This window comes from Orussus abietinus, unplaced genomic scaffold (genome assembly GCF_000612105.2).
Source record: "Orussus abietinus isolate OABI.00-Male unplaced genomic scaffold, Oabi_2.0 scaffold11, whole genome shotgun sequence".
Classification (NCBI taxonomy): domain Eukaryota; kingdom Metazoa; phylum Arthropoda; class Insecta; order Hymenoptera; family Orussidae; genus Orussus; species Orussus abietinus.
Window position 1 is genome coordinate 100,444 of NW_019396016.1, and position 27,742 is coordinate 128,185.

Genomic DNA, 27,742 nt, shown 5'->3' on the forward strand with positions numbered 1-27,742 from the left:
TCAAGAAAAGCCGGAGACGAGCAACCGGCTTCGACGAGGACCGGCGGCCAGGGGACTCCTTCGAGAGAATAGCAGGAGCCCTTCCTCCAGGACGAAGGACCCAAGCCCCGTCGACGCCGACTCCACCGTCAGTCCTCTCGCTCGGCCGAGTCCTTAAGGTGATATTAAAGTGGCATGAAAAAGTTGGTGGAAAAAGGAAAAAAGAAAAAGAACATTTCTCCGAACTGGATACACCAAATCGTCTCAACAATGACAACGTTAATCTAGAGGCAATGAAAAAAGGTCCTGGCAATGAAGAAACTTGATTTTTCAAAAGGTTGACTACAGATGTTTAGACATTTTTTTTTTATATCAAAAATGAAATTTCATAGGTGTGAGGTCCTTTCTTGGATTTACATGTTCACGTCAGTTTGATACGATTCGGTACATTCGGTTCGGAAAAAAGTCTCGTGAACGATTGACTCGTTACTTTAAGGTGATATGAAACTGGAGGGTGAGGGATAAATCGCTCATGAAATTTTCCTCCGAACTGGGTGTACCGTATTGTTTGAAATTGCACCACGTGAGTTAATTTGGCTGTAAACATTTTTTTCATTTCTTATGAAAATTCAAGTTTCTTGGGTCAGGACCTTATTCCGGGATCCCGCAATTACGTGTGGAATTTTAAACGATTCGGTGCACCTAGTTCGGAGGAAAGTTTCATAAATGAAACCCTCCGGCGGGACTTTAATGTCACCTTAAAAAGAGCGAATGAGAGCACTAGCTTCGTGAACTTGCCCTTAAAGTTTCCCTCTTTGCAGCCAAATTCCGAAGAACATGGCGAGCCTTATTCGATCGGTCGTCAGCAACTACGATGAAATTATCAAGACGAACAAGGGTAAGCCAAAAAACCCATGAAACAATATTTTTTTTTAGTATGTGAAGCGGACATAAATGAGAGTAACTAAATTAACAAACTCGTCCTTAGGACGAATCTCAAAACGACTCGGTTAGAGGTTTATTAATATGAAAATTAAGCGCGAAATTTTTCCATAATCAGAGGCGGTGATATAATAACTTACCTAGAGATACGGAGGATCCAATTCTGGAGAAGATGTCCAGAGAATACTTCCGGAAATTTTCGGAATCAATTTGAAAATTTTAAGTGGCATATAAAGTAAGCGGCTATGTGAGACTCGTGAAAAGTTTGCGAGAGAGGTTGATTGGAATATCTTCCGGGTGTTTCCCCTCATTTCCATGCGCGCGGAAAACCGACACGGAATGTCTTGGAGACACCTTATGCCGCATTGATTCCGCGAGCATGAAAATGAGGCATTGTTGGGGGGATTCATTGTGAATGAATTTGGAAGAGTTTCGAAAATGGAAAAATTAGAAGCGTACCTGGAAAAGGGGGAAGTGAGGGAAGTATCAGGAGAAATCTGGAAGCGGTTACGAGATGATCCGAAGCCTCTTGCTACGGAAAACGAGGACGCGCCGTAATGGCGGGTAACGTTGCTTCCTGTGCACATTAAAATTTTATGACGATACGGAGCCGAGGTACCATAGTCATTGTCATGGTTAACACTTGCTAGGCGGCGGTTAAACCCCAATAATGGTGCCATGCTTTTCCCCGACAGAATCCTCCTTTCGAGGACGACCCGAAAATCCTGCAAGAAAGATCCCGCCTCGCTTCTTTTGCAAATTTGAAAAACCGCGTCAGCACTTGCAAATTACTGTACTGCTTAGTACACAATTATTTCTTTCATAGTGACGACAAAATTGACGTATGAATATTAATTAAAATTTAACTGCCGGAAGAACGAGCCGAGATCCTCTGCTAGGAAGTTTCGAGTCGCTGGTAATTGTTCATTAATACATTTATTCGAGAAGAATACAGAACACGAGTTAATGAAAAATTGAGCAATCTCGAATATATCGTGCATTTAATGCATTTAATGCAACATATGTACACGCGAAACAATCATAAGGGAGAGAGAACAGATCCCAGTGGACTTTACAAGATATCTTGAAATTATATTAAATCCCGATAAACAAGTAATCAAGTAGATAGAGAATCAGCCTTGTTTAATATAAACGTATCCAAAATTTATAATGACCTGGAATAAAACTCTCTAATAAGCAAATTCCTGCACAATGAGTCGTTGTTTCCCGTGTCGTAAGACTCGTATCATATATCGCCGCGGTTTACATGAGTAGATAAATCCACGTTTATATTAAAGAAGAAAGAGAAAATAAAATATAAAAATATGGTAAATATAAATCCTACGTGTCAGATCCTAAGGTGGACACATGGCTTCTTATGGGATCCCCTGGACCGGTGTTTTGCATCCTGGCCATGTACCTCGCGTTTGTGATAAAAATCGGACCAAAGCTCATGGAGAAAAGGCCACCCTTCGAGCTAAAGACCGTAATGATAGTGTACAACGCCATCCAGGTGGTCTTCAGCATATGGCTATCCTCCTTGGTGAGCATCTTCACTTTTCTATTAATCCAAACTAACAATGGATCGACCTAACCTCACATACTCGTCTTCCAGGTCTTTCGGCACGACTTGAAGCAGTTACTCAACAGCAATTGCGCGAACCCAAATGTCTTAACACAGAGCGCGTATACCGAGGTAAGTACGTCCGACGTCTTCGTAAAAAACCATCCGGCAGATTAATCCACGTGCGACAATTTTTTTTACATGTCGTCGCTCCTGCAACTTCCGTCGCTTCGTTTGCTGCCCACCCTAAAGTTGTACTCTGCTGCTTGGTGGTACTTCTTTGCGAAAATCGTCGAACTTATGGACACGGTAAGTGCGGACAAGAATTGCCAAGATGGCCGCGCAATCGGGATCTCGCAACGGCAGTCGGGCCGGAAGACTTATTGCAAATACGAGACCCACTGCGAAATCAATCGACTTTTTCGCGGTGAACGAGTCACCCGCTTGTGAAATGACAATTGTTCGGACCGAGATCCGTTTGTTGGGGCGTTTATTCAAAGAATTACCATGCGCCTCCTTTTCCCCAGGTCATCTTTGTCTTGCGCAAGAAGAACAATCAGGTGACCTTCTTGCACGTGTACCATCATACAGTGACCGCCTTATTTTCCTGGTGTTACCTGAAGTTGGCGCCAGGTGAGCAGGGCATTGTCTTGGGATTCCTTAATTCGACGGTCCACATCATCATGTACGCGTACTACATGATCGCCGCCATGGGGCCGAAGTACAGGAAGTACATCTGGTGGAAGAAGTACATGACGTGGATCCAGCTGGTAAGCATTATGTGTAGACTGGGATTGAATGGCATGAAGTTTGTCCACTCACCATCTAATCACTCCAAATTTATCCGTTCCACCGAAACGATTTTAAATCCGATTCCACCCCGAATTAATCCCGAAATATTTAATTAAGAGATTAAAGGGTCGTTCTGTATATATCAAAACATGAAAATTTTTATAAAACTTTTCTATAAACTAGGTGCAATCTGAAACTTTCCCACGTGATTAAGGAAGCTCTAATGAAGGTCTTAAAAATCACGAAATTTAATTTTTCGAAAAAAAAAATGTCTTTTTTCGTTCTTGTCCGGGGTAAAAACAAATTTTTTTTTTTTTTCGAAAAATGAAATCTGAATTTTAAGAGCGTGTTTGGGTCTCCATGAGATTGCATTGTTTAAGACGATTCGATGTTTCGGCACTTTCGAATTCAGATGTGTAGTAAAACCGGAAGTACTTGAAATGGAAACGTGATACATGTATGCTGAATTTCGAACAATCCCGACTCCAACGGAAAGGTCGAGTACATGTATTCGATATTTCGAACACTTTCACACGCAAATGTATACTAAAACCAGAATCATTCGAAATGAAAATCGGAGAAATGTATGCTACGATACGAGAAACACGAAATTTGTACAAAGTATTAGTGAAAGTACTCAAGGATTAATTTAGCCACGAAAATGTGAACTCTTGAATTTTTACAATTATATCGGCGAACTTATGGAACAGCCTAATAACTCGGCAAGCAAGAGAGAATCCTGATAACCTTATCTTACTGTGACAGATTCAATTCGGCTTGATGCTCAGTTACCTGGTATTCGTCCTGGCAATGGACTGCAAGATGCCAAAGGGTGTAACGTACTTCTTCGTCACGAATGTCGTAATCTTCATCTACCTCTTCAGCGACTTCTACCGGAAGGCATACAAGAAGAAACAGGCCTAGAACAAAGAATCTCTCGCGTTCTCGCGAAAATGTAAACAATGTACAATGCAATTCTTCTCCTCGGCTGCGGAAGTTGGATCAAAGTGTCCGATACCAGTCCACAGGTGGAAGGTAACTTTAGGGCTAAAGGTTCTCCTGAAAGGGCGTCGGCCATTTTTCCAAAAAAGGGCCGATGAAATGCAGAGAAGCCCAGAAAACCTGCCTCGATAAATTGATGAAAGCTCTCTCGGCGTCCCTCGTCGGGAAATTTCGAGCTTTTCTGAATCTCTCGACGAGGAACTCTTTCGAAGGTACCAAAACCGACACGACGCGAGACGTTACCTAGGAGTAAGTTTGGATATCGAAATCGGGACCTCCCCCCGGATTCCTCGGTTGAGAGTACGGAGGAGATACGCTTGTTAATTAATTAATTGTTATTTATTGACACAGTCACGCGAAACAAACGACTGATGTTCTACGAATATGCTTTATTGTACAGCAAGTGTGTAATCGTGATATTATACAAAAGGTGAACGTAATTCTCGACCGAGCTTATATCACCTAGTCCTCCTTAATTGTTAAGCACGTTCCTAGTATAAACTTCCTCGGATAAAATATCCCTTCGTCGACGCGACCCAGGTGAACCAGGTTAAAGGTCGTCCTCGAATCTCTTTGATTTAAGGGCGGTCGGTACAAAAAGGGCGCCTCTTTTCTACCGGACATCTTGTTAATGGTTTTAGGGTAAACGATTATCCATGGCTAGGGGGTCGAATTGACAGTGCACCTGACGTTAGTCTCCCCACAGGGGATTTTTGTATTAGCCCTCCGGAAACGGGGAGGGATGACACCTCCAGGAATGCCGCATGTAGTATAAAGACGACCGCGATAACAGTGATTGACGGTGATAAAGATGGCCACGCACGTGCGACTAATCGTAACCAAGAACATCTGCACAAATTTAACCGGCAATTTAATCGACGGTTAGTAATATCTTCCCTCGTGCAGTTCATGGGAACGAGTTGACATGTACAATCGGTTTATCTACACCGACTACATTTGCGCAGATTTATCGAAACGCGTGGAACTCCACGCGGAAAATAGAAACTTGCACTTTTAGCAAAGGACAACGTTGCTGATAAAATTTTCCCCTTCCTGCGGGAATAAATAATACTTCGACTAAATTAACAAATAATATTCCGCAGAAAGGTTCCGAGGAATTTGATTTAACTGCGCAGATTACAAATCGCTACGATTTGTCGTCGTCTGGCCATCTTAAGAGGCGACTCGCGGCCGAAAAGGCGGAGAGGAGAAGAACATCTGACTCGCAAGCTATTATTATTGCGTCGGAAAAATCCCGTATTGACTCATTGCAGTGACATTACGCTATCAATGCGCGATCACCTCCCTTATCACGTACGCGAGTTGATTTTGGAAGACTTCCTCGAAATTCCGAGCTTCAATTGAACTTCTCGACCGAGGGAGACTCGTACGAGAACGCGACTTCAGGTGGAGGGCAGAATCGAGCATGTATGAGTTCAACGCCGAGTACATACGCACATGTATGCTTTCCATATATAGATGTACCGTATACATGTATAAATATACATAGAAAATTTCCACGCATAGGTCGCGCGCCTGTTTCGGTATTTAAAGCTATCGAATGCGCGTAATGAGCATTTGGAGTAGGCGCGACCTTAAGGAAGATAAGGAAGAGGGAAATCAGGAAAGAAAGTCGAAGAGAAGTCTTGGGCCTGCTCCTCAGGGATGCTGCGAGCGCGATTCTGGCAATAATCCACCATCTTTGGGCCTTGTTACACCGTCGAAAAGTAGCTGAAGAGTCGCGAAATCGTTTCAACAGTTGTTTCGTCTCGAATAATCGGAAGGGGGTAGAAAAAGGTAGAAAATGTAGAAAAACGAATGTAATCAGGGAAGACTTCACCGTGCAGGTGAGCCTCGCAAATCTCGGCGCCGATTCCAGTACCTTGTACTATCTAAGTACCTGACAATCTAACTTCTCCTATACCTAATTAACATTAATTGCTACAGTAACGAGTTAACCAGGTCTAAGTCGCCGTTAATCGATGACGGTCTCTCGGAAGCGATCGGATTATTTGATAGACTTGTATTAACGTACCTAAAAAATATCCCACGGCCTTAAGACAGAAGTCCTCGGCATTGTACGATACAGTCCAATTATTACCACTTTGCCTATTTAAGGCGGCATGAATTTAAGCGTTTAAGTAATCTCGTTTATGAAATTTTTCTCTGAACCGGATCTACCGAATGGTATAAAATTTTACCACTTGAATATAAAAGCCCTAAGATAGGTCCTTACATCCATTAATTCTATTTTGTTAAAACTTGTCTATAAACATTTTATTAATTTTGTATAAGACAAAAACAAATGAAACTACATGAGAGCCAGGACTATTCTTAGAGCCTCCATCCTCACGCGGTAAAATTTCAAACAATTCGGTAGTCCCAATTGACAGAAAAGTTTCATGAACAACTGACTTTTCCGCTTCCATATCGCCTTATAAACTACAATAAACTACATTCATTTTAATGGAGAACGTGTCCCAGGGCCACTATTTCCATAATTTAGAGTATTTAATTGTATTCGAAATCTGCGGCTCCTGTTAGCGTCGTCGAAGTCACCTGCATAGGAGAGATCGCGAGTCGCCGCACTCTCCGCATCACTTTTTCTTTTATTAATTTACTGTCAATTATTAATTACTCAATTCCCTGTTCTAGCAGTAGGGCGACGTCGCGACTGAGTCTAGATATTCAGAAGAGTGGGATAAACCTGAATTCTGGAGATTTTCCAGGGATTTCTAATGTCTACTTTGACTGGGCGAGCCGCGCCCTCGACCATTGTCTTTGGCCGTGGAATATTTCCTTAATATCTCGAGTGAGTGAGCAAACTCCCAGTTATATGTATTTTCGGCCAGTCCAGCCGCCGATTAATGTTGAGCGGTAGAGAGGGAACACGCTGACCCAATTCTACGACGCATATACGCCCGATGAAACCGGACCGTCGAGCAGGTAAAGTAGGGATCTATATGCCCCACGGTAGGAAACCTCAGACCGATGAGGGGAAGCAGGGGGAGACTTAATAAGATCTTTTCGATCTAGGGAGGGATCGCTTTCGAACGAGGAATTCGATCGTCGATCGGTCACTCGACCGCTCGATTTCGCGAGCGAAGACTGACAAGGCTCGGAAAATCCCGAGAGAGTTTCCGTAGAAAATGATGAAATTTAATTCTCGAAATCACGGGCAAATCAACCGAAAATCACGAACATAAATCACGGGAAATCGTTAGAATACGTGGAAACTATGACGCGATTTTAAGGCCGCACGTCACTTGTTACCGAATCACGTTGTTGCTTATCGCATGACGTCAAAGGCAATTGGTTATCAAATAAGGGAACCGTTTTCACTGATTTCCAGGTGAATAGCCCCTCGGAGAATCCTGAAGAGAGACCTAGGACCCGATTCTTGAGTCCATACGATCAACTTTCGCATGCAAAGTGACAGTTTCGCATACGACTTTCAAGTGTTGACCAATCACGCTGTTTGCAGCAATGCCCAATTTTTTTATGCGAAGCTATTCGTATGCGAAAAAAAATCCTTACGGACTCGAATTCGGGTCCTGAAGGAAAGCGGATGGGATCATGGACGTAGATCGTATGGACCCCAAATGCCGATTCAACTGTGACGGCAATAAACAGGGAACGCTCTCTTTCTCTAATTTTTTCTATGATTTTGGAAAACGGCGGCAAAGCGCAATATGGCGACAGACTATCTGAGCAAGAAAGAAAGGATCGTCCTTTTCGCATTCTGTTTATCTTGGTGCTGTCGGAAGAACGTCCAAGCAGTGATTACGCATTTGGAAACCATATATCCTAAGTCCATAGGTGGGAAGAGGTCGATTAATTTTGGAAGCAGTCGTTTCGGGGAGAGGGGGCTGTGAAGTCGATCTCGAAGAGGGTTAATCGCAATGGCAACTTCGAAGAGTCCCGAAATAAATCTCGGAGAGAGTTAGCCATGACGTCAACCGCGTTAACCATGACGTTAACCTCGTCGTCGAGACAATGACGTTGAAGAGATCGGTCGAGAACCTCGAAGAGAGTTGAGCGAGAGGTCGACCTCGAAGAGAGCCGCGAAGTGAATCTCAAAAAGACTCAACCATGTCGTCAACCTCGAAGAGAGTCGACCCGACCAACCAAAGACTAACTTCCCCTCGCCCCATCCGATCGGTCGGTTTCCTCCGGGATGGACGGTCAGGAATTGCGGGAAGACGTCCGATCCGGGAACGGCGGAAGCTCGATTCTACCCCCTGAAGAGTCCCCGGGAGGTGCGCGCCCCCAGCCGGAAGTCCCAGCCAGCGCGAAGAGGTCCCTCGGGAGGGCCGGCGACGACCAGGTCGGGCCGACCGGGAGTCGGCCGGAAGGTCCGATCGGGAGGTCGCGTTCGCTTAAGTTCTACCCGGAAGAGCCGAGGTCGGTGTCTACGCGTGTTTCCTGAGTGCGAGCCGAGGTCGATCGGCAGCGCGGACGTCTTTTCCCGGCCGTTCGCCCAGCCGCCCCCCGGCTCAGGCTTTCTTCGCTTTCCCCTCGTGGTTGACCCCGTTGGTGATCTTCCTGGGGTGGGTGTCGATCTCCTCCTCCTTCCGGCTCCTCTCGGCCTCCTGCTCGAGCTTGTTCCTCAGGCTCTCCCTCTTCTCCTCGGCCGAGGTGTACGCCTTGTTGTAGAAATCCGAGAAGAGGAAGTAGAAGAACATGACGTTCGGCAGGATCAGGACCAACGACCACCGGGGGTAGTCGCAGTCGTAGAGGAGCAGCTGGAAGCTGTGCACGAACGCCAGGCAGAATTGACCCTGAAGAGATCATAAGGAGGCCGTTGGAATCGTTTAGAGGAGACCTCGCTTCCGCCGGTGAAAGCGCGGATCGAGAGCGAGCCGATCTTTGCGTCTCCTACTGTTACCGAGTATAGACTGTGCGTGTACACCGTACCATTTGCAGAGTCGTTATGTACTTCTTCCACCACAGGTACTTCTGGTACTGCGGCAGCAACGCCGCCAGCAGGTAGTACGCGTACATCACGATGTGGACGAAGCTGTTGATGACCCCTGTCGATTGAAAACGACTCGTCGGTATCGATTTACTGCGACATATCTCGACATATGGAAACGCGGGCAGGACTGCTCGACGACTTTCGATTCGTCGAGACTGGCTCCGCTGCCGAGGTGACGGGAGAAACGGACAGTCTACCCGCGACGGAAACTCCGCACTCGATGGACAATATTAAATACTCGGCATATATTCATATCCATAAATGAAGACGGGCAAGAAACGTCATTTACCGGCTAGCGTTTTTCGAGTCCACAATACGCGGCGGAACTTTTATATTTTATCACTGAATGGAATTATTAGGGTTAAGGAACATCGATCAGCTATTTACGGTGATATGAATGGCATAGGACCATGTGCATAGGATTTAATATGTGTTATTAGACACTCATTGCGCGTATGTTAGGCATTCAAACATAAATATCCATTAATAAAAATATACCCAAAATGGTGTTTTTCCATACAAAGTTTTTAGAACCCACAGAGTAACGCGGCAAGAATTTTACGGCATTACTTTACCATATGCACGAAGTTTAATGTGGCATTGCACCCTCATTGCACGCATATTAATCCCTCAGGCATATAAATATCTATGAATAGATATGATCCAAACATGGCGCTATTCCATACAAAACTGTTAGAAGTCACAAAATAACGCGGCGAGAATTTTACGGCATTACTTTACGACACGCACGAAGTTTAATGTGTTATTAGACACTCATTGCACGCATATTAAGGAGGCAATTGTTAACAAATGGGTTATTTGGCGTTCGTTCCGCGTACAGCTCACTTCTTCGGGTTTATGACGCGCCCCCTTCAAGTAAAGCGATAATACCTGAAGAGCGTTTAGTCGAACATGTAACATAAAGTCTCCCGGATGGAATGATCTCACTTCATCTTTACATCATTAAATACCAGTAATTCGTGCCTCCCGTAATTACAATAATTAATTCGGGGGTAATCAAACCCTGAGAGATCATTTTGTCAGATGGAATCCTCGACGTTCCGGAACAATTGCAGCTTCTTTACATTATACACGTTTATACGTTTACATTTATGCGCGGATTTATACATTTATACGGTATTTACGACGACTTCTGTAGTGCTCTTCATGTTTGCCGAGTTTACGAGCAACGACTCTTAGCCATGGAAAACTCGCCGAGAAGACGAACGAGACAAGTATTGCGGGGACTAAATGAATGTCTCTGGTATTCTTGCCAGTAACTGGCATTGTGGTGGTTAAACGAAGGAACTTTATATTGTCCAACGAGTTAATTACCGAGGTACGTACCTATGAACGTGCCATGTCCTCCTGGATAGTACTTGGTGGCCCCCCATGATATCAGAGGCATCACCGTGTGATGGTACATGTGCAAAAACGTTATCTGCTTCTCCTTTTTACGCAGCACGAAGAAGACCGTGTCCAAAAGCTCGGAGATCTTCGCCAGGAAGTAGATATACACACCTCGGGCGATCTATGTAAAAAGACAATTCATATCACCTTCAGAAAGTAAAAATTAATTTCTCACGATCCATTACAGGATAATACATTCAAGGCGATGTAAAAGAGGCCTCGTTTATGCAAAGTACAGGAATGGTGAAATTTCAATTTTTTTAAATTTGTTATTTAGACATTTATTAAATGTATTTAAAAAATGTAATTCTATGGATGTCAAGACCTATCTCATAGCCTCAATATTTAAGTTGTAAAGTTTTATATGATATGGTATACCCAGTTCAGAGAAATATTTCATAAACGATTCACCCCTCAGATAACAGATAACACTATCGCATTAATGTGATTTTATTAGTAATGAATAGTTGAAAGGAACTTTCTTTTATTGCTACTTCAAAATATGATCATGTGATTGAAGGTGCCATTGCAGGAATTATTAAGTAGCTTTCCCGTTAAGAAATAATCATATCCCAGTAGCATTTATCTCATAATCTTAATATAATATTTTAGGTTAATGGAGATTGTAAATGCAACTATCGCTCTACATTTGTTAACTTGGGTGCTGACAATTATTGCAGACCAGTAATACCTGGATCAAGTCTCGTGATATCCTATTTTAATTCTCGCTTTCGGTTCGATCAAGACGTATTCCGATTTGTTATAAATAAAAAGGCCTGTCTGGCGTAATTATTGCCCGCGGGACGGCGGCGATATGTTCAAGGAGGAAAAGTTTTACTCTCACTGCCAGTTTCCCCTCCCACAGCGGCTTTCCTTTTACGTGGCCTGAGGAGGTGTAAATCCCGCGCACTGACCTTCCTTAACAAAGGATATCCAGGACTGAACTTGACAATACTCCTAAGACTCTTCACCATTTAGAATGACAAAATCCCCTCGAAGAGAAAATAAAAAAAATAAAAACCTCTCCCGCCCCTCGAAATCCGGATTTGATCAAGGAAAAAATTCGCCGCCAGAGTCGCGGTATCCTTTTTATCGGTTGAACTTTTTTATTTTGGGTCTGAGTCAAGGAAACTCGGGGGTCTATTTTCGTACCCGGGATTTCTGGAGCCGATAGGACAGGATCTCAAGACGTCAGTGACGCACCGAGAGCATTCGCAAGTAATTGCAATTTCGTCACACATTTATTCCCCGATGAGACCGCGCGATGAGACTTTTCCACGGTGATTAGAAAATGGCGAAAATTGGATGACTCCAGCGCTAAATGTCTCCCGAGTCCTCCTTAATACCCGGAAAAAATCGGCACGGATTGGAATTGCTCAGTCGTAATTGCACCACGTCGATCACGCGTTACATCGACGACTACTTGAGAGAAAATTGCGGATCCGGAACCATCTGACCGCTTATCTCCCGGCTTATTCGAAAAGAAGTGACGTTACGTTAACAGGAGTTACGCCGAGTTACGCGTGGACGAGTTACGTCAAAATTGCACATAATTTCCGCGGACTAGGTTAAGAAACACCCCTCGATAAAAATGGGAGCTGGAATGGTTGGCGTGACATATATGGAGCCCGGAAATTTCCTCGATATTCTTACGAACACAGCGGAAAAAAAAAAAGAAAAGAGAAAGATCAGAGGAGCCGTTCTCTCTTGCGGATAAACTGCCGCCATCTTGGACGCGCAATTCACGAAAAAATAAACAGGAGGAAGAAACCGCCCTATTTTTTTTTTTTTCTATTCAATTAGACTGTTTGTACACACAGAAAAAAAAATAGATCAGTGTACGAGGTCCATACATCCTACCATGCCCGGAACTCCAGAAACATTTGGAAAGACAAAAGATTCTCAAACCGTCCACGAGGTTAACCTCTGTCCAGAGCTCAGGAAATGGACTTTCCGCCTTTTTTTTTTCGGCCAAAGTGATGACTCGGTGTTTTTATATTACTGGATCCAGGAATGACATTCCGCTGTTCACGGTGTAATCCTTCATCCATATTGCGAAACCCTCGACAAGAATATAGTCAAGCTTGACCTGACGTGACAAAAAGTCGGCGTTCATTTCTAAATAATGAAATCGTAACACAGACCATCAAACCGAAATTCTCAAGGGGTGGAAAAATGTTGGATATTTCGTTATCGACTAAACTGTTGAGTTGCAAATAGTGCATTACTATCCGTAAAGCATTGCAATTCCATTAGGCATTATTTTCATAACTATTAACAGTAACAGAATCCATTATTCAGTAATTTGTAACTAGTAACAAGATCATGGCTCAATTATTATTTTAATAAATAATGGACTCAAATCATATTTTCCGTTAATTAAGCAATGCATTGTCTTTACGTTGAGATTTGTACAGTCTTGGTTTTCGGGGCAGAACCCTGACCTTACCCTCAGAGCTTCTGGAGAATTGGAGAAGTCGACGGGCTCGCATTTCCAGCTGTATTTCCTGAGCCAGGCCGCGTCGAGGCCTTCGTAAAATAGCCAGATGCTGAGGAGGACCTGGAGGAAGTTGTAGAAGACTAGAACGTTCTTAAGGCGATACGGTTTCCGGTGTTCCATGTGCCTGGGGCCCCAGGAAAGCACGAAGTAAAGGTAGCCGATCATTATGCTCGCCCCAGGAACCGGCGACGACATCAGAAACCAATCCCTCGTCCGTGGATCTGTGCAAACCGACTTTTGTACCGTATCTAACAATGACTAAATACCTAACACGGTAGCCCATCAATCATCAAAAAAAATGAAGAAACCAGAAGAGATAGAACACCACTTAAGATTCTCACTTACACGCATTTGGAGAAATGGAAAATAGATTTTACCGGCGAGGTCGTAGAATGTGTGATGGTAGAAGCGGACCACGGAATTGTTGTAGATGTTCGACATCTCGGTTGGCTGTGTACTGCTGGTGTTCATCGGGATTTTACCTGCAATCGAGAAATTAATTACCAGCCGGAAGAAAAAAAAAAGAAAGAGCTTGGGATAAAATTAAGGGATAACGCAGCGACCAGGAGTAATCGGAGAAATAATTTCTCGTCGACTCGAGTAACGTGCAAGTTACTTTTGGGAATTGTGGGAGACGATTTTCTGCCTTGGCAGAGTGCCTCAACGATGAGGGTTGACAATGTCTGCACTGCACTCTTTTCGGGACCTCCGACTCCGATGAACTGAACTTCGAGCTGAATTTTTCAATCTTATGACCCTCGAAATTCGACGCTTGATATTGTTTATTTTCCAATCAAGTTGAATGTCTTTGTCACGCGTCGAAAGGCGATCCATTATCTCCTGATAAGGGAAATGTCGTTTCGAGTTCAGTCACGGATGCTGTGCCGAAATTAACGGAGATACCGAAATCCGCTGAGATTTCTTGTTTTTTTTGTCGCAGGTGAATCGACGTTAATCCTCTGGCATGCGGTGTATAATTTATACAAGCATAATGCAATGTAACTTTGTACATAAAATTTAAAAATTACATATAGCATGAGTTTGCCTAAATTAGACCATTTGTCTAAAAGTACGTTTCTCATATTTAAGCTAATTGAGTTTCGTCGAATTCACCGTCGTGTGATACGATTAAAATGGTAAGAAGCATAAAAAAACAACCTAAGCGTTTTTAGGGAGTAAACTCCAAGTATCGTGTTTTCCATTTCCTATTTATTTTCAAATATGACAATATCAAGATTGGTGATTTTTTTTTTAAATTCGTAATAGAAATTCGTGAATATCGAAGATCATCGACATTACGAGACTCCCGGTTTCATAATGACACCCCGATAAAACGATCATTATTGACCTTGGACAAGCACTAATGGATTCGCTGATGATCCCGGTCTATGTCTAAAAGACCAACAAGTATTACGTAATTTTAACGACCTCCACGTGTCGTCATTTTGCGTCATCGCTGGATATTCGGTATGTTCTAAAATCGAAGCCGAGGAAGGTGTAGCCAACAGATGCATCGCTAAACGTCTGAAATGCAGAAACGAGTCAACCGAGAAATGGACACTTTGGCCCGATCGAGGGGAACAGAAAAATCATTTCTCCGGCTCTTTTTGGACCGGGAAAAAAAAAGTCAGGGGATAATTATTCGGTACGTTCGAAACATTTTCAAGAATCGGGGATCCGAGAAAGGTCCCTATGCCGAGGAAATCGTAGAATGTCGATCAAACGGGAAGGCAAAAACCGGTGATTTCAATGAAAGCACGGGACGGCAGTACTATTACGTGAGATTACTCAAAGTCGTAACGCGCGTTACGCGAAACCCTCGTAACGAGGAATTAAAAGCCAAAAAGACGAAAATTACCCTACGAGCTGCAGGTTACCGTAATCGGTTTCCCATTTCTTCCGCGTCGTAATTTCCTGACATGGTTAATTGTCAGTCGTCAAAGCAAATTATGACTGTCGAAAGTGTTTGTACATTTTACACGCACGGGTATACATTTTTAACATACAAAGTTCCACTAAATAAAAAAATTCCAGATGTTCGCAAAATTTTTTATAGGAAATTAATGTCGAAAACTAATTTCGATCAACGCGTAAAATTTGAAGTTTTGGTACAAGCTTGTATTTTCATATTCTATGAAATTTACAGATATTTTTATCAGTGCAGAGTCGACAAAGAATGTTGAAGGGAAGCGTAAGGAATGTCGGAGAATTATTTTCCATAGTTCATGGTCCACCGATGGATTTCTAATAACGATTACTGTTGATTGTAAGGAGGTAACCGATTGAAAAGAAAAAAATTGTGTTCAATAAGCATTGATTGTTAATCAAGACCTAATTGGTCTTCCCCGCAGGCGGCTTTTTCCGCAAACGGGAAGTGCATTACATTGCAACTCCGTTTCAATATCCTCATCCATCAGCAACACATTCCATTGATCTATCGACACCCGAGGCATATCATTATTTCAAATCTCGGTGAACAGGTCATAAAAAGTCCTCACGGAGTGCGCAGCTCTAGACACCAAGCCGTAATCACGGAAAGCTCTTATCGATTCCTTGCTTCACCTGCGCACCGACTTGTTAATTCAATTTGTTCAGTAACTCTGCCCCGTCATGAGTGATTTTCATGATTTGTATTATTTCTCACGGAGCTAAAGAAAAAAAAAAGCACCTCACGATGAATTTAATTCCGTTAATTAGAAGAACCTTTTTAAGAATTCCATCCCTTTTTAAGTGAAACTTCTTATCACACAGAAGTACATATAAGTTCCCGTGTTACGAAAGGGACTCGTTTAGTAAAGTGAAATGCTTATTTCTTTTCCAGTTAATTATAATATTAAAATAATTCTCATAAACGTAGGAGTATGACTTCCAACGTGCCACCGATTTTTCCTTCCGAGACGAACGATTGAGCATTAATTCCCTTCCTTATTAAGCAGTTGTAATGTGCATATCAGAGGTGACGGTTCCATGGCGAAAAATGTAAATGTATTATTCATGCGTGTGCATTCCGCGACTTCCTCCCACGGGTCATGATTCGCGTCCGCGAAATCCATTCGGTATACGGCGATTATTTCAAATCCTGGCAAACGGCCTCTAATAAAAAGCCATTACGAAATCGCTAATACGAGTCACCGAGCTATGCTTGCATTAACGCACAACCAAGTCACCGTGTTACGCCAATGAACGGTTCGCGTGTCCTTTCGTTGTGTGCAGGTGCGCCGATGAATGCAAGTCGCTCTTAAGTGCATTCGCACATACGTCCATTAAGGGTCGTAATAACTGGCAATTTCTCCATTGCGACACGTGTTTCCCTCGGATGATGTTTTACTTTTCCAACCGATGGGGAACCGGCCATTCACCGTCTCGCATCGAGATACCGAGATACGAGCCGCTGGTGCACTTGCATGTGCAAGGCTCGGATCGCGCAATTACTCGCCTAAGTTCGAGTCTGAATGTCGGATTACCCCAGTACTAACCTATCCACGCATCGATTTTGCACGAGCACCGATTCGCCGTTTATTCCAGCGAAATCCGGGAAAATATGGTAGAAAGTCATGGGGCTTAGCGAGAGCTGCACCGCTGCAGCGCTGCATATAGGGATGCATTTCTGATGCTCGCCAGCGGAACGAGGATTTACTACCCTCCGATGTCTTTAATCTATTTTTTTCCTTGTATTTAAAACATTCAATAGTGAAAATATTGCAATAGGATTTTTATTAAAATTTTTACTATTAAATTTTTTTTTATTTTGGTGTTCATCGCTTGAGCCGAGATGGTGATTTCTGATAAAGCTAAGGACAAGGCAAATCGAAATTAATGGGCAGATCAGTTCCGTGAGAAATTCTTTAGCTCGATGGTCACTTCGCACTTATCTTGAATGGTAATTGTCGTTCGTAATCCACTGGAATGGCATGGCGGAGCGAGACCGGAAATTATAAAACAATCCCAGCACTGAACAAGCGTTTATGTCTCAAGTGACCTTTCGATAGAGCCGAACCCTGCATAAAAAGAAATGCACTTAATAGTTTTAATGACGTACGATTGCGAGTCGCAAAAGAATTATTCACAAGGATTCTTATTGGGTGTGAATTGCATAACTTTGGTTCAGATGAATCATCGGAGAAAGTGAATATTATTTTTTAATTATTTTATTATTCACGAGCGGTGATTTACCCGGGTATTTTATTAGTGCCTTTATAAGGTCTTATGCCGACCTAACCTAGAAACTGTCGTTACCAGAACTCGCTACGGTAAAATGATTGTTCCGCTACGAGCGAAGGTATACACGTAATACTTTCGCCGAGGAACAAGGTCGCTTCCCTTGCTTCCAATTTCCCTCTTAAACAACCCATTAAAAAGTGAAGAGCGAAAAGCTATTTTCCAAAGCAACCCCTCCATTTTCTGCAAATCAAATGGAATTAAAAAGAAAACTATCCACAATCTCATCATCACACATTTCAAATATGCAGTGGAAACGAGCCCCGTCATACGTTTTTCAAAATTTCAAATAAAATCAAAAAACAAAACTGCAAAATAGAATTTTATTGTCACAATCTATTCATTGAAAATAAGGCAAAAATGTATTCAAAAGAACCCCTTCAGGGTGCCCATTAAAAATTACGCTAAAATGTTATGCTCTTCGGCCGAGTCGACTCTTTTATTTTTCATCACTTCAACTTAACTTCCTCGAGAAGATCAATGCCCCTAAATAGAATTTCATTATCACATATTACATTACAGACACTAACTGCACTCTCTCGTGTGAGCCCGTAAACTCCAGTCACCCCGCCAATTTCCACTTTCAACTTTCTCACGTTACTGCACGCGTTCCTCGGAAAACCGCGTGCTTGACGAAATAAGTTGAAAAGAAATACGTGGAAAAATATAAATATGTAAAATGGATTATGCGAGAGTGGTCGATCAAAATTGGGAAAGTCGGCGATATCGATTTCGATACAAGTAAACGATCTGGGACGAGTTTGAGCGCCGAGTAGGGCGAGAGAAGGAAGAAGGGTGGAGGTCAGTTTTATGTGAAATGTGGGCCAACGGGAAGAAACGATCTTCTCGTATGGTTTCTGTGCCGAGCCGACGTCCGCGAAGGGGCTCGATCGGCAACCGGTTTGCAAGTAAAGAGTACAGATCACTATACGCGTATTCCCATCGAATGTCCCGACTGAGAGTTACCCAGGAGTTCGATGGCCAATGCTCCAATCAGCACGTGATCGAGATCGATTCGTCATTAGTCACCGATCGTCATCGATTGTCATCGATCACCTCAACGCCGACGTCGAGAACACTCCCCTTGATCCTGAGATACTCAACCTTAGAAAGTCTTTCGAGCGGCCATCTTGGTTTATATAATGCAAACGGGTTTGCGGAGAAAAATAAATGAAAAACCTGAACTTGACAAAAAAATTCGCCCCTTTTGCAAGGAACACCTGTAGACATGTCGGTGCACTGGAAGTACAAAGCGCTTATGTTTTTCTATTGTAAATTTAAATCTAAAATAAATACATTTACAATGTATAGGAGTGGAGACCGCGGATAGCTTCGCAGGAAGCACGCAATTTCAATTCGGGATTTTGAAAAGGGACTCGTGAAAAGGGAATTCTCCAACAATTCAGTGGATATGAAAGCACTACGGTTTGTTTTTTTAACACTGCAAATTTAATTGTGTTTGAAGGAATTTTAGTTATTTATCGTGATAGACACCTCAGAGGTCCCGTGTTGGAAGTACGGAATTTTAATTTGATATTTTTTAAGCGGGGTCTTACGGAGGAATTATGAAAAAACATGATGGAATAGTAACTGTCAGCGGAAAAGATTGAATATGTTTATTGGTGGCGGGGTTCATGCTATGGTCTGAACTTGTATCATGAAAGCATTGACGTATACTGAAATTGACGTCATAATCGACTCTGGGAAAAATACCGCCGAACTTGGGATGATAAATTGTCGTGAAAAAGAAGAGTCGATCGGTCAGTCGTAAAATTCGAGAAATTAAATGGGCCTTTATAACATCCTCGAGGCGAAAAAAGAATCTTCCTGGTAGGCAAACAGGTTACTCTCCTCGTGGCTCTGAAAACCTACTCGAGCGAACGGTTGAAATCTTTTTCTTTTTTTTTTTTTTTTTCATCAAAAGTAGCCAAACTTCTTCCCTATTATTTCACTCCCTGCCTCGTGCGTTACCGGAACCGGAAAAGCAGATTTTTAGAAACGGCGGGAAAAGAGTCGAATAATTATAGTAAACAATCAGCTCAAAAAGGAGCAAAATTGTCAGTCCGATAAAAGATAGGAAAATTCCGATTTTTCAGGCGCACGCAAAATGACAAAATCGACCCTCTCGAGAAAGTGAACCGGATATTTTCTAATCTTCTACCGACTTCTTCACTCCGTCTGTTATCAATCGCACTAAATATACAGACTAAAAGGAAACAAGGGAAATCGATCATAGTTAAAAACTCGCGTGAAAAAGAATTCTTCCTTTACACGGAGTTGAATGAATTTTATATTTTCACCGTCTCCACTTTTTTCAGTCATATTTAAATCCCATGAAGGCTCTGTACGATCGACGATAATAATAATGGCTGTCGAGATGACCAGCACCACACCTCAATCGATGGAGAGAAACTTCAGGATCGGTAAACTCTCCCTGGATCGGACGACAGAATGCAATTGCAAAAAGAGGAGAAACTGGAGACCGTGAAGGGGGCTTATGAAAATCAGAGATAAATTAAAAACTGGGTATTCAATCCGGAAATTGGATCATTCGTTATGACTTAACACCGAAGAATGTTATGTCGTAATTTATGGAGTATTCCTTTTTTTAAAATATTAACTTTTTTGCATAAATATATTTAATCCGGGGCCAAAGTGCATTTTGCAGCGTCCCTTGACGAGTTCGGGCCCGACGAAGTTCACCACATTCGGAATGCGTTGAAAGTGCCCCCCGAAGACGTGGAACTTGTTTCTTGATAGCATTAAAGGCGGATCCACGATCGCCGACATGTAGGTTAACGCGAAAGTGGCTTTTTTTTATAAGGCACCAAAGTTCGAAATTTATTTAAATTCCCGCAATTTTAATTCATTATAACCAACGAACTCACCCGCAGTCCGTTACAACCCTTACGCTGAATGAAATATTCGGCCTAAAGGGTTGAACATTTTAAAAAACGTTTCGTACAAAAATTGTATAAAACAAGATACTAAGTAACTTTTGTTCGAGACATTTTTCGATAAATTGCGCCCTGCACGCAGAAATCGCCAATAATAGCACGGTTTGACAGGGACATAACCCTCGATGACCATATCCGGAGGCGGATATACATAATATTTATGTATCTGAAAAAAATCCAAGACATATACCCGGGATATAAAAAGACCCAGAAGAGTGACAAACACTCTTTTTTACATTAAACTTTTTTTACCCACTCAAAGCCACCGAGAAATTACGATCACACGATCATCAAAACGATATACCGCCTCGTCGACGTCGACCATAACACGGATACACACCCCACTCCCAAGTCCTACAATTATTAACAAAGCCACATACAGCGACCAGTGGTCTAAAACGTCATCCTTAATATTACCCTTACATCCGCTGAAAACAATCACGATCAAACAGTAAAACGAGAAGTACAGAAAAAAAAAAAAAACGAGCTTTAAAATGGTATATAATACATAAGTAAAAAAAATTTTTTTTAACGATTAAAATTTATTTTAAAATCACCCACGACTTATACACCAGCCCAAGAAATGAATTAAACCAAAATCGGCTGAACGTCCTCTCCTCGGTGAAGAAACCGAAAATGGCGGCGGGCACTTCGCTCCGTCGATTCTGCTTCGTTAGCGTCGCATTTCGAGTTATTTCCCAAGTGCGGTGTAATGCGATTTTCGGGTTTCGCCGACGAAGCAGAACGAGCGTCGCGAAATCGACGAGACGGTCCGATCGGGAAATTGCACAACCCAGAAGCCGGCGTCATCGCTATCGGGGCCTGGATGAAATTCAAACGCGGCATCGATAATTTACGTTGTTGCGGCAATCGCATCGTCCGGGATTTATGGGAAAATAAATTTCCCTCCCGCAAGGACATCTCGTCGGTCCCACTCTTCGTCCCCGAGAAGAGGTCGCGTCGCATAGCAATGGCGATCCCGATGACCCTACTCGTGCATAGCACTGCAACTGCACCTTGTCGCCCTATGTGCAATCATTATGCTTCCGAGGTTGCACGAGACTCTTCGATATGTAGTCTCTTTCGCAAGGTTGCTTCCACCTGCGATACGGTTCGAATTTCCACAACACGTCTTTGCCATCGTTTCCTGACTCCCGAGAATCGAGAGAAGTTCCTCCGATAACAATCCTTCGTTAATATTCCATTGCAGCACATTTTCAAGAATTTCTCGGCGAGAAATTAACTGGGTTAGAATTTTCATCATATGCTATACTACACGAACAACCATGTCAACATTATAAGGATTATGTATGTAAGGGCTTAAATTATTTATTACAGTATACAGAAAGGTACTTTTGGCCGCTTGATTTAATCTTTCTTACTTATTATCAGCTCGTTGAATTTCAGAATTTCATTAATCAATGATCTCAGATAATTCCGGTTTAATTGATTCTGGTAACGTGAATATTCAGTCACGAAATGTTCCGTTCATTTTATTAATGTTAAATTCTTTGTATCTGGTGTTTAATAATTGCTGGAAGACATTTTAAGTAGCTGGTACGGTGAGGTAAAAAAGTTCCATTGGATCGAGGAAATATATTTCGTTAATTCGAAGAACCCAAACAACCCTTTTTTTTTTTAACCCAAACAAACTGAAATAAATGCTCACAATCCCGGAACAATGTTGCATCCAATTTATTCCAGTTCATTAGAGTAAGATAATTATTCCATGAATTAAAAAAAAATATTTCTTTGGTTCATTAAGATTTTTTTTTTCTCTCAGTGTAGTCGATTCTCAGGACCGCGGGAAAATTTCCGCTGAGATAAATGGGAATTTTGACCCCAGCCAAAAGGATTCCTATCTCGGCGGGTCATTTGTCACTAGTCGGTGTCAAATTCTTGTTCCTCGAACACGTTGCGGAAATTACGTCGAAGTTCGATTTAGTATGCTCGTTCCACTGGTATTTAACGTGGAATTAATCGCGGCGACTTATCATAAATATTTATTCCCCAGAATTTCTCCGTCCGGCGCAACCCTTGCCTGTTGATCGCGGAATGACGTACCTCAATCATGACTAAAAAACACGTTTGATTGACAATAAACGCGGGGATCAAGTTTGTGGACAAAGGTACAAAGGTGCGCCGGAGGATCCTGGATCTCTTCGAAGGAAGGATGACACATATCCTGGGAGCAGAGTGTCGGTTTTTCCGCTTCCCTCCTTCTTGGGCATGAACTAAGTCCTCGGCATCTTTACCAATAGTGCCGTAATCGTAAACCCGATAACGCGACCCTGATCCTTAGGCCGAAAGAAGAAACTACGCGTCGTTACCACTCATCGAAGAAAATCGTTAAAACGTCTCCCGAGTCCCGGTTCCAATCGGCTGATTTTCAACGACGAGTGAACCGAGTCTGCCACCGATTTATATTATGCAAACGCGTGTTAGCGCGTACATGCACGGGCACCGAGCAAGTGCACACGCGCCTCTCCACGCACGGAAAGTGAAAGCGAGATAATCTTTCGAAACTCCCCAGCGACTGAAAATAGGGCCGCTTTTGCGAAAAACCGGGCCGATCACAACTGATCGAAAAAGAAAAAGGTCCCCTCACCTGAATAGTACCCCATGACAGTTTTATTCATAAAATTTGGTTCTGCTGTCTTTTCGACGATATCTCGCACATTGTCACATCTATTACGAGATGTTAACGCAGATATTAAATAACAATGAAAGATACACGGGTTACAATTTAAGTAACTAGGAGGAATTGAGCAATTTTCCTACAACCCATTTCTTCAAGAACTCCGGCGCCACCCTTAAATCCGAGGGAGATTCGATATGACCGTTTGCCATTGCAACCGTTGCAAAAATAAAAAGAGAGTAGTGAGTGCGTCCCAAATAAGGATATAAACGGATTTTTAATTATTGTTACGGAATTTCATGAATGCCTTTGGGAACTTAAGTGGAGGTGCATTTTCTTCGGTGCACCCGGTAACGACGCCCGCTAATGCGACGTTAATGGTCTCCGGAAGCTGTAGTTGCATTTTATGTTTTATTTTTTTTTTATTTTGTTCCTGGCGCCTTAGAGGATTTCTTTTCTGTCCTCACTTCCAGTAGGAATCTATTGTGCGAGTCATCAATGGACGAGTAATTCGCGACCGTGCGACAGCTGACTCCACTGCAAGGAGTTCGCGATGTAATAGAGGCGCGTCATCGGCTTCCTGCTACGCTTTCTTCATGCCATTTCTCCGGCAATAGCTGCACGCACTTGTCCGGCACGTAGCTAGTAACATCGGAGTAGAAAGATAGTAGCAGCCAATGGCAAAGCAATCTCTTCCGCCGATAACGGACTACACGTACGGCTCGAACGAATTGTTCAGCCACAAAAATGTAAAATCTGCAAAACGCATTTGCGAAAATCGAAAGTGATGCTAATTAACTACATCATTTATTTATTTTTACACTTTTCATTATATGCTGTGATTGATTACACAGTGATATCAGTAACTGCAGCGAGATGCAATTACGTGGGTAATTGTAGCGGGGAAAAAAGTAATAGCATCCAATCGCGAGGCAATGACTTCCAACATTGTCCCCAAAATTCGAAATTTCAAACAATGTTAACAAAAAGGAAAATCAATGCACATGAAATCGAACCTCAAGTCTTGTTTATGGGCGCAGGCTATACACATAATCACCCAGAAGAAGTGATAAGAAGTTATAATCGATAAAAGCGTCCTAAGATACGAGCAGTAGCTAAGTACAGGTTTGGTGCAACTATGTAGATAATTATACATGTTCCAGGAGAAGGTTTACTCTCGTCGGCAAAACGGAATCGTATGCCATTGTCGTCTATTGGCGAACGTGGAAGATGCAGTAACGGTATTCGTCCAAGTGTAAATGAAATCGGTATCAATTCACTTTAAGACTTAGATGTGGAGCAAAGAAGTATAACAGCGTCCTCGTAGGATGTGACTATGCAACGGGGACAGTGGTTTTTTGGTCACTGCAAGATGAGGTACCAAGGATGGCAGCAGAAGGTGCAGCAAAATGGGAACCGTTGGTAGCAGTGATGGTAACGGGATGTTTCTAAAGAAAATCCGCGAATCTAGGTGGTGGCGATCTAAATCGACGAGATTTTCCTCATCCGAGTTCAATAAACACCCATAAACGCGGTACCAAAAAATAACCACGTGGTACCGCGTCGGTACCAAGATGGCCGCCAATGGCGCCTCGACGCGACCCGAAGCGCGCTTCTTGCGTCCTCCATTAATTTGTCCACCGAAGAACGAATAATTTCCAGTAAAATGCAATAGGCATAAGTGACGAAAAATCCTATAAGTAAATGCGTAATAAGTTCAATGTCCTCCACGCGGAACTTTCGAATTTTCTGTCAACCCCCTCGATTCGCAAATTCCCCGTTAAGTGCGGCGTTCCCGTTTCCCTCGAATCATTGTGTTCGCCATGAAACGCTAACCCCACGGTTATGTAAGTCGTCGGTAAGTGGTGGCAATTTACCGCACTGGTCCCTACGTTCCATTTGCACCGCTTCTGGCCGATAGATCATAAGAACCTACGTGGAAGTTCGCCGAACGAAATCCCGCAACGTTGAGAAGATATCCGCGAGATATCGGTGCGCCCCTCGGATAAATAATTAAATAATTGGAGAATTAATTGAACCGATTGAGTAGTACCAGCTCCCCATAAGAGCGGTAACGAGTCTCTCGTAAACGCACCGCAAACATCCTTGGGAGAAAGTGTCCAGACCTCGGAGGAAAACGGCCTTAGCTGACCCGATCCCTCCACCGGGCCGAAAAGTGCACGTCGGTTGCAACAGCTAAACGAACATTCGACCGGCGGAAACAAAATTCCTTATCGAGCAACAACGAGATCACCCGATTTCTCCGGGACTTAATTGCCCGGCGTAAATTGCAGCCCGCGGAATTAAACGAGTATACATCGACGCCGAACAGAGCACGCACGGGTGACCGCGCAATTGCAACCAGTGGACGTACACCGTGCATCCCCTGCATTCAAACTCGGAGCTGGAAATCCCGTCTATCACCACGGAACACGAGTTTCGAAACCTGGCCCACCACCCAAAGCCAAGATCAACATCGGATGACCAACATTTAATGCCTTTCCTCTAATATCGATTATATAAATTTGAAAAATAGTGCAAAGAGCCCTGATAATATATTCAAGAGACGTTGCAAAATGGTCCGTACTCCTCTGTATGTTATAAAATATCTGTTCCTGATAAGCAGGGTCGTCTAGGAATCGCATCCCTCGGTGGCGCATCGGTGCATCCCCGATATCATGATTTCCCCAAAGTCGGAGCCGGCGAACTTACCGAGCCCGGCTGCCTCCTCTCCCTCTCCCTCAAAAATTTCTCCCTCTCGGTTTCTCTCGTGCACCTGCGGCGGACGCTCTCTCTCTCTATCGCTCCGGTGGGACCTGGCAGCCTCCTGTGGCACTAAAGGTCCATCGGGTGGAGAGCGCGCGCGCGCCGCCACTTCCTGCCGGACCTTCGAGGGCGGCGGTTCTTCCGCACCTCAGGGGCGGTTCCGGGTCCTGCGGCGCGGGGGTGCGAGAGGGCCGGGTGGGAGGAGGCCGTGTCCGAGAAGCACGACTCAAAGTGCCGCCCGTTCGGGTGTTCCTCGGGAACTGGGACCGCCATAGGCCCTGGCTCTTTTCCCGGCCACGGCGAGTCGCCGCTAGAAGTGGGGCCTGGGGTTTTCGCGGTGGGGGAGACGTCCTCCGGGGGCTTTTACCCCACTTCGAGGACTGGCCCCGTCGCTGTCTCGCGCTCTCTCTTTCTCCCCACCTACCGGGTCCTGGCGCCGTCTCTCTCTTTTTAAGCGCGTCCATCCGACTATGTCGGGCATTGGGACTCGCTCTTTCGCGCGGTGCGACTCTCCTTATTTGTGTCGCCCTCTTGCTCCCTCTCGCGGGCCGCCCCGTTCTCTCGCTCCCTCCCTCCGGGCGAGAACACTCGGGGGTCCACCGGCGCCGAGGTTTGGTGCTCGACGCGTATCGGCTACTTCGACGCTGGTACCGCGCTGGTCAGGGTTACGTCACTCTAAGAAAGTTGTACAATGCTCCTCTCTCCGCAACGGGCGACCCGCGATTGGTCACCGCGGATATTGGCGGATTAGGGTCGTCGGTTTCCTGGCTTATTGGGAAACGCTGGTTTCCTTCTATCCCACCTTTCGGGACTTTTCATTTCTGTCAGATTCAGAAACTTCGAAATTGAAGCACGGGCCAGAAGTCCAGGAAATGCTCTTTTGGAACTTTTTGTGTAAATGAGAATATTGATATGTCGTGTCAATAAAACCGACGCTATTGTTCATCGCGGATATTGCAGGTTTAGAATCGCCGATTTTCTGCATTGTTAGAAAACTCAGTTGTCATTCTAACCTTTCTGAACCTCGCATTTTTTTTCTGCACTATATTCAAGAACTTTGAAATGGAACACGCTTCAAAACCTAGGAAATACTCGTTCTGCTGCATTGACAAGTCGTATCCACAAAACAAACGCACTTAGTCCCTACAAATATTGAGGACCTATGATAGCCGATATCTCGTGTCGTTAAGAATCGTCCCCTTCTTTTTGTCCTATCCTTTGGACCTTTCAAAAATCGCTCTAAATATTTTTCTTAATATTCTCCGCTCTATATTTACAAACTCCAAGCTTCAAGCACGCAATGGAATCCAGGAAATACTCATTTCGGGGCTCGTGTGATATCAGTGATACCATCGATAAGTCGTGGCGAAAAAACCCACCGGTGACGAGACACCCTTCGGGATTAAGACCTCTTCAAGAACAACCGAGACGAAGGATTATCCAAATATGGCTCACTGAGACCAGCGATGACGAGCCTCGTCATCCAGAGGAGTCAAGGGCGAAGATGAGCGTAATCGCGGCAATGATCTTTGTACGTGTTCCCGGGAAAGAGGTATATCTCACGACTTACGTTCTCTCTCTGGCGATGCTCCGCGTGTTCCCGAAGAGCCTCCCCCGACGAGGCCGAAGCTTCCAGGAGGACTTCAGGATGTCCCGGCGTCCTTCCGAGTGTCCGATGGAAAATTAAGGAAATTTATACAGACAGGAATCCAAAGTCTTAGCAACTTCGGGTACGCCGGTGCAATCTGCAACGTGGGGATGCACAAAATGAGGTGCACTCACTCTTTCGCAAATCGCAAAACGCTCGACCTCCTGGGGAGGATTTCGCAATGAAACGCGACGCGACGAATTTCTGGCTCGATTGTTTGCGCCAATCTGCCTGACCGACCGATGCCCTTCGATTTCAGGATACTTCTGATAGTGCACCTCGCTTCTTCACCAACTCAAGCTTCCCGCCATGTTGGTACCGTGCGCAACCAACTTCGTGTCGGAGGAA

The 27,742-nt window shown here is 43.8% G+C and overlaps 2 protein-coding genes across 4 annotated transcripts; one reads left to right on the plus strand and one right to left on the minus strand.

The window, feature by feature from the left end:
- LOC105704131 (elongation of very long chain fatty acids protein 7) lies at window positions 1–4,719 on the plus strand. Its single transcript, XM_012433094.1, has 7 exons — window positions 1–158; window positions 801–877; window positions 2,274–2,464; window positions 2,537–2,617; window positions 2,738–2,794; window positions 3,013–3,255; window positions 4,043–4,719. The coding sequence occupies exons 2-7, from the start codon at window positions 817–819 to the stop codon at window positions 4,199–4,201; spliced, it is 792 nt and encodes a 263-aa protein (XP_012288517.1). The 5' UTR covers window positions 1–158; window positions 801–816; the 3' UTR covers window positions 4,202–4,719.
- On the minus strand, window positions 4,654–27,669 carry LOC105704130 (elongation of very long chain fatty acids protein AAEL008004). Of its 3 annotated transcripts, none has more exons than XM_012433092.2 (6): window positions 27,317–27,669; window positions 13,545–13,649; window positions 13,117–13,388; window positions 10,605–10,788; window positions 9,197–9,312; window positions 4,654–9,060 (listed from the first exon to the last, which is right to left on the minus strand). In XM_012433092.2, the coding sequence occupies exons 2-6, from the start codon at window positions 13,636–13,638 to the stop codon at window positions 8,776–8,778; spliced, it is 951 nt and encodes a 316-aa protein (XP_012288515.1). In that variant the 5' UTR covers window positions 13,639–13,649; window positions 27,317–27,669; the 3' UTR covers window positions 4,654–8,775. The 3 variants fall into 3 exon arrangements, with proteins under 3 accessions (XP_012288515.1, XP_012288516.1, XP_012288514.1); XM_012433093.1 differs by lacking the exon at window positions 27,317–27,669 and adding an exon at window positions 25,693–25,993; XM_012433091.1 differs by lacking the exon at window positions 27,317–27,669 and adding an exon at window positions 13,784–13,896.
- Between the last annotated feature and the right edge of the window lie 73 nt (window positions 27,670–27,742).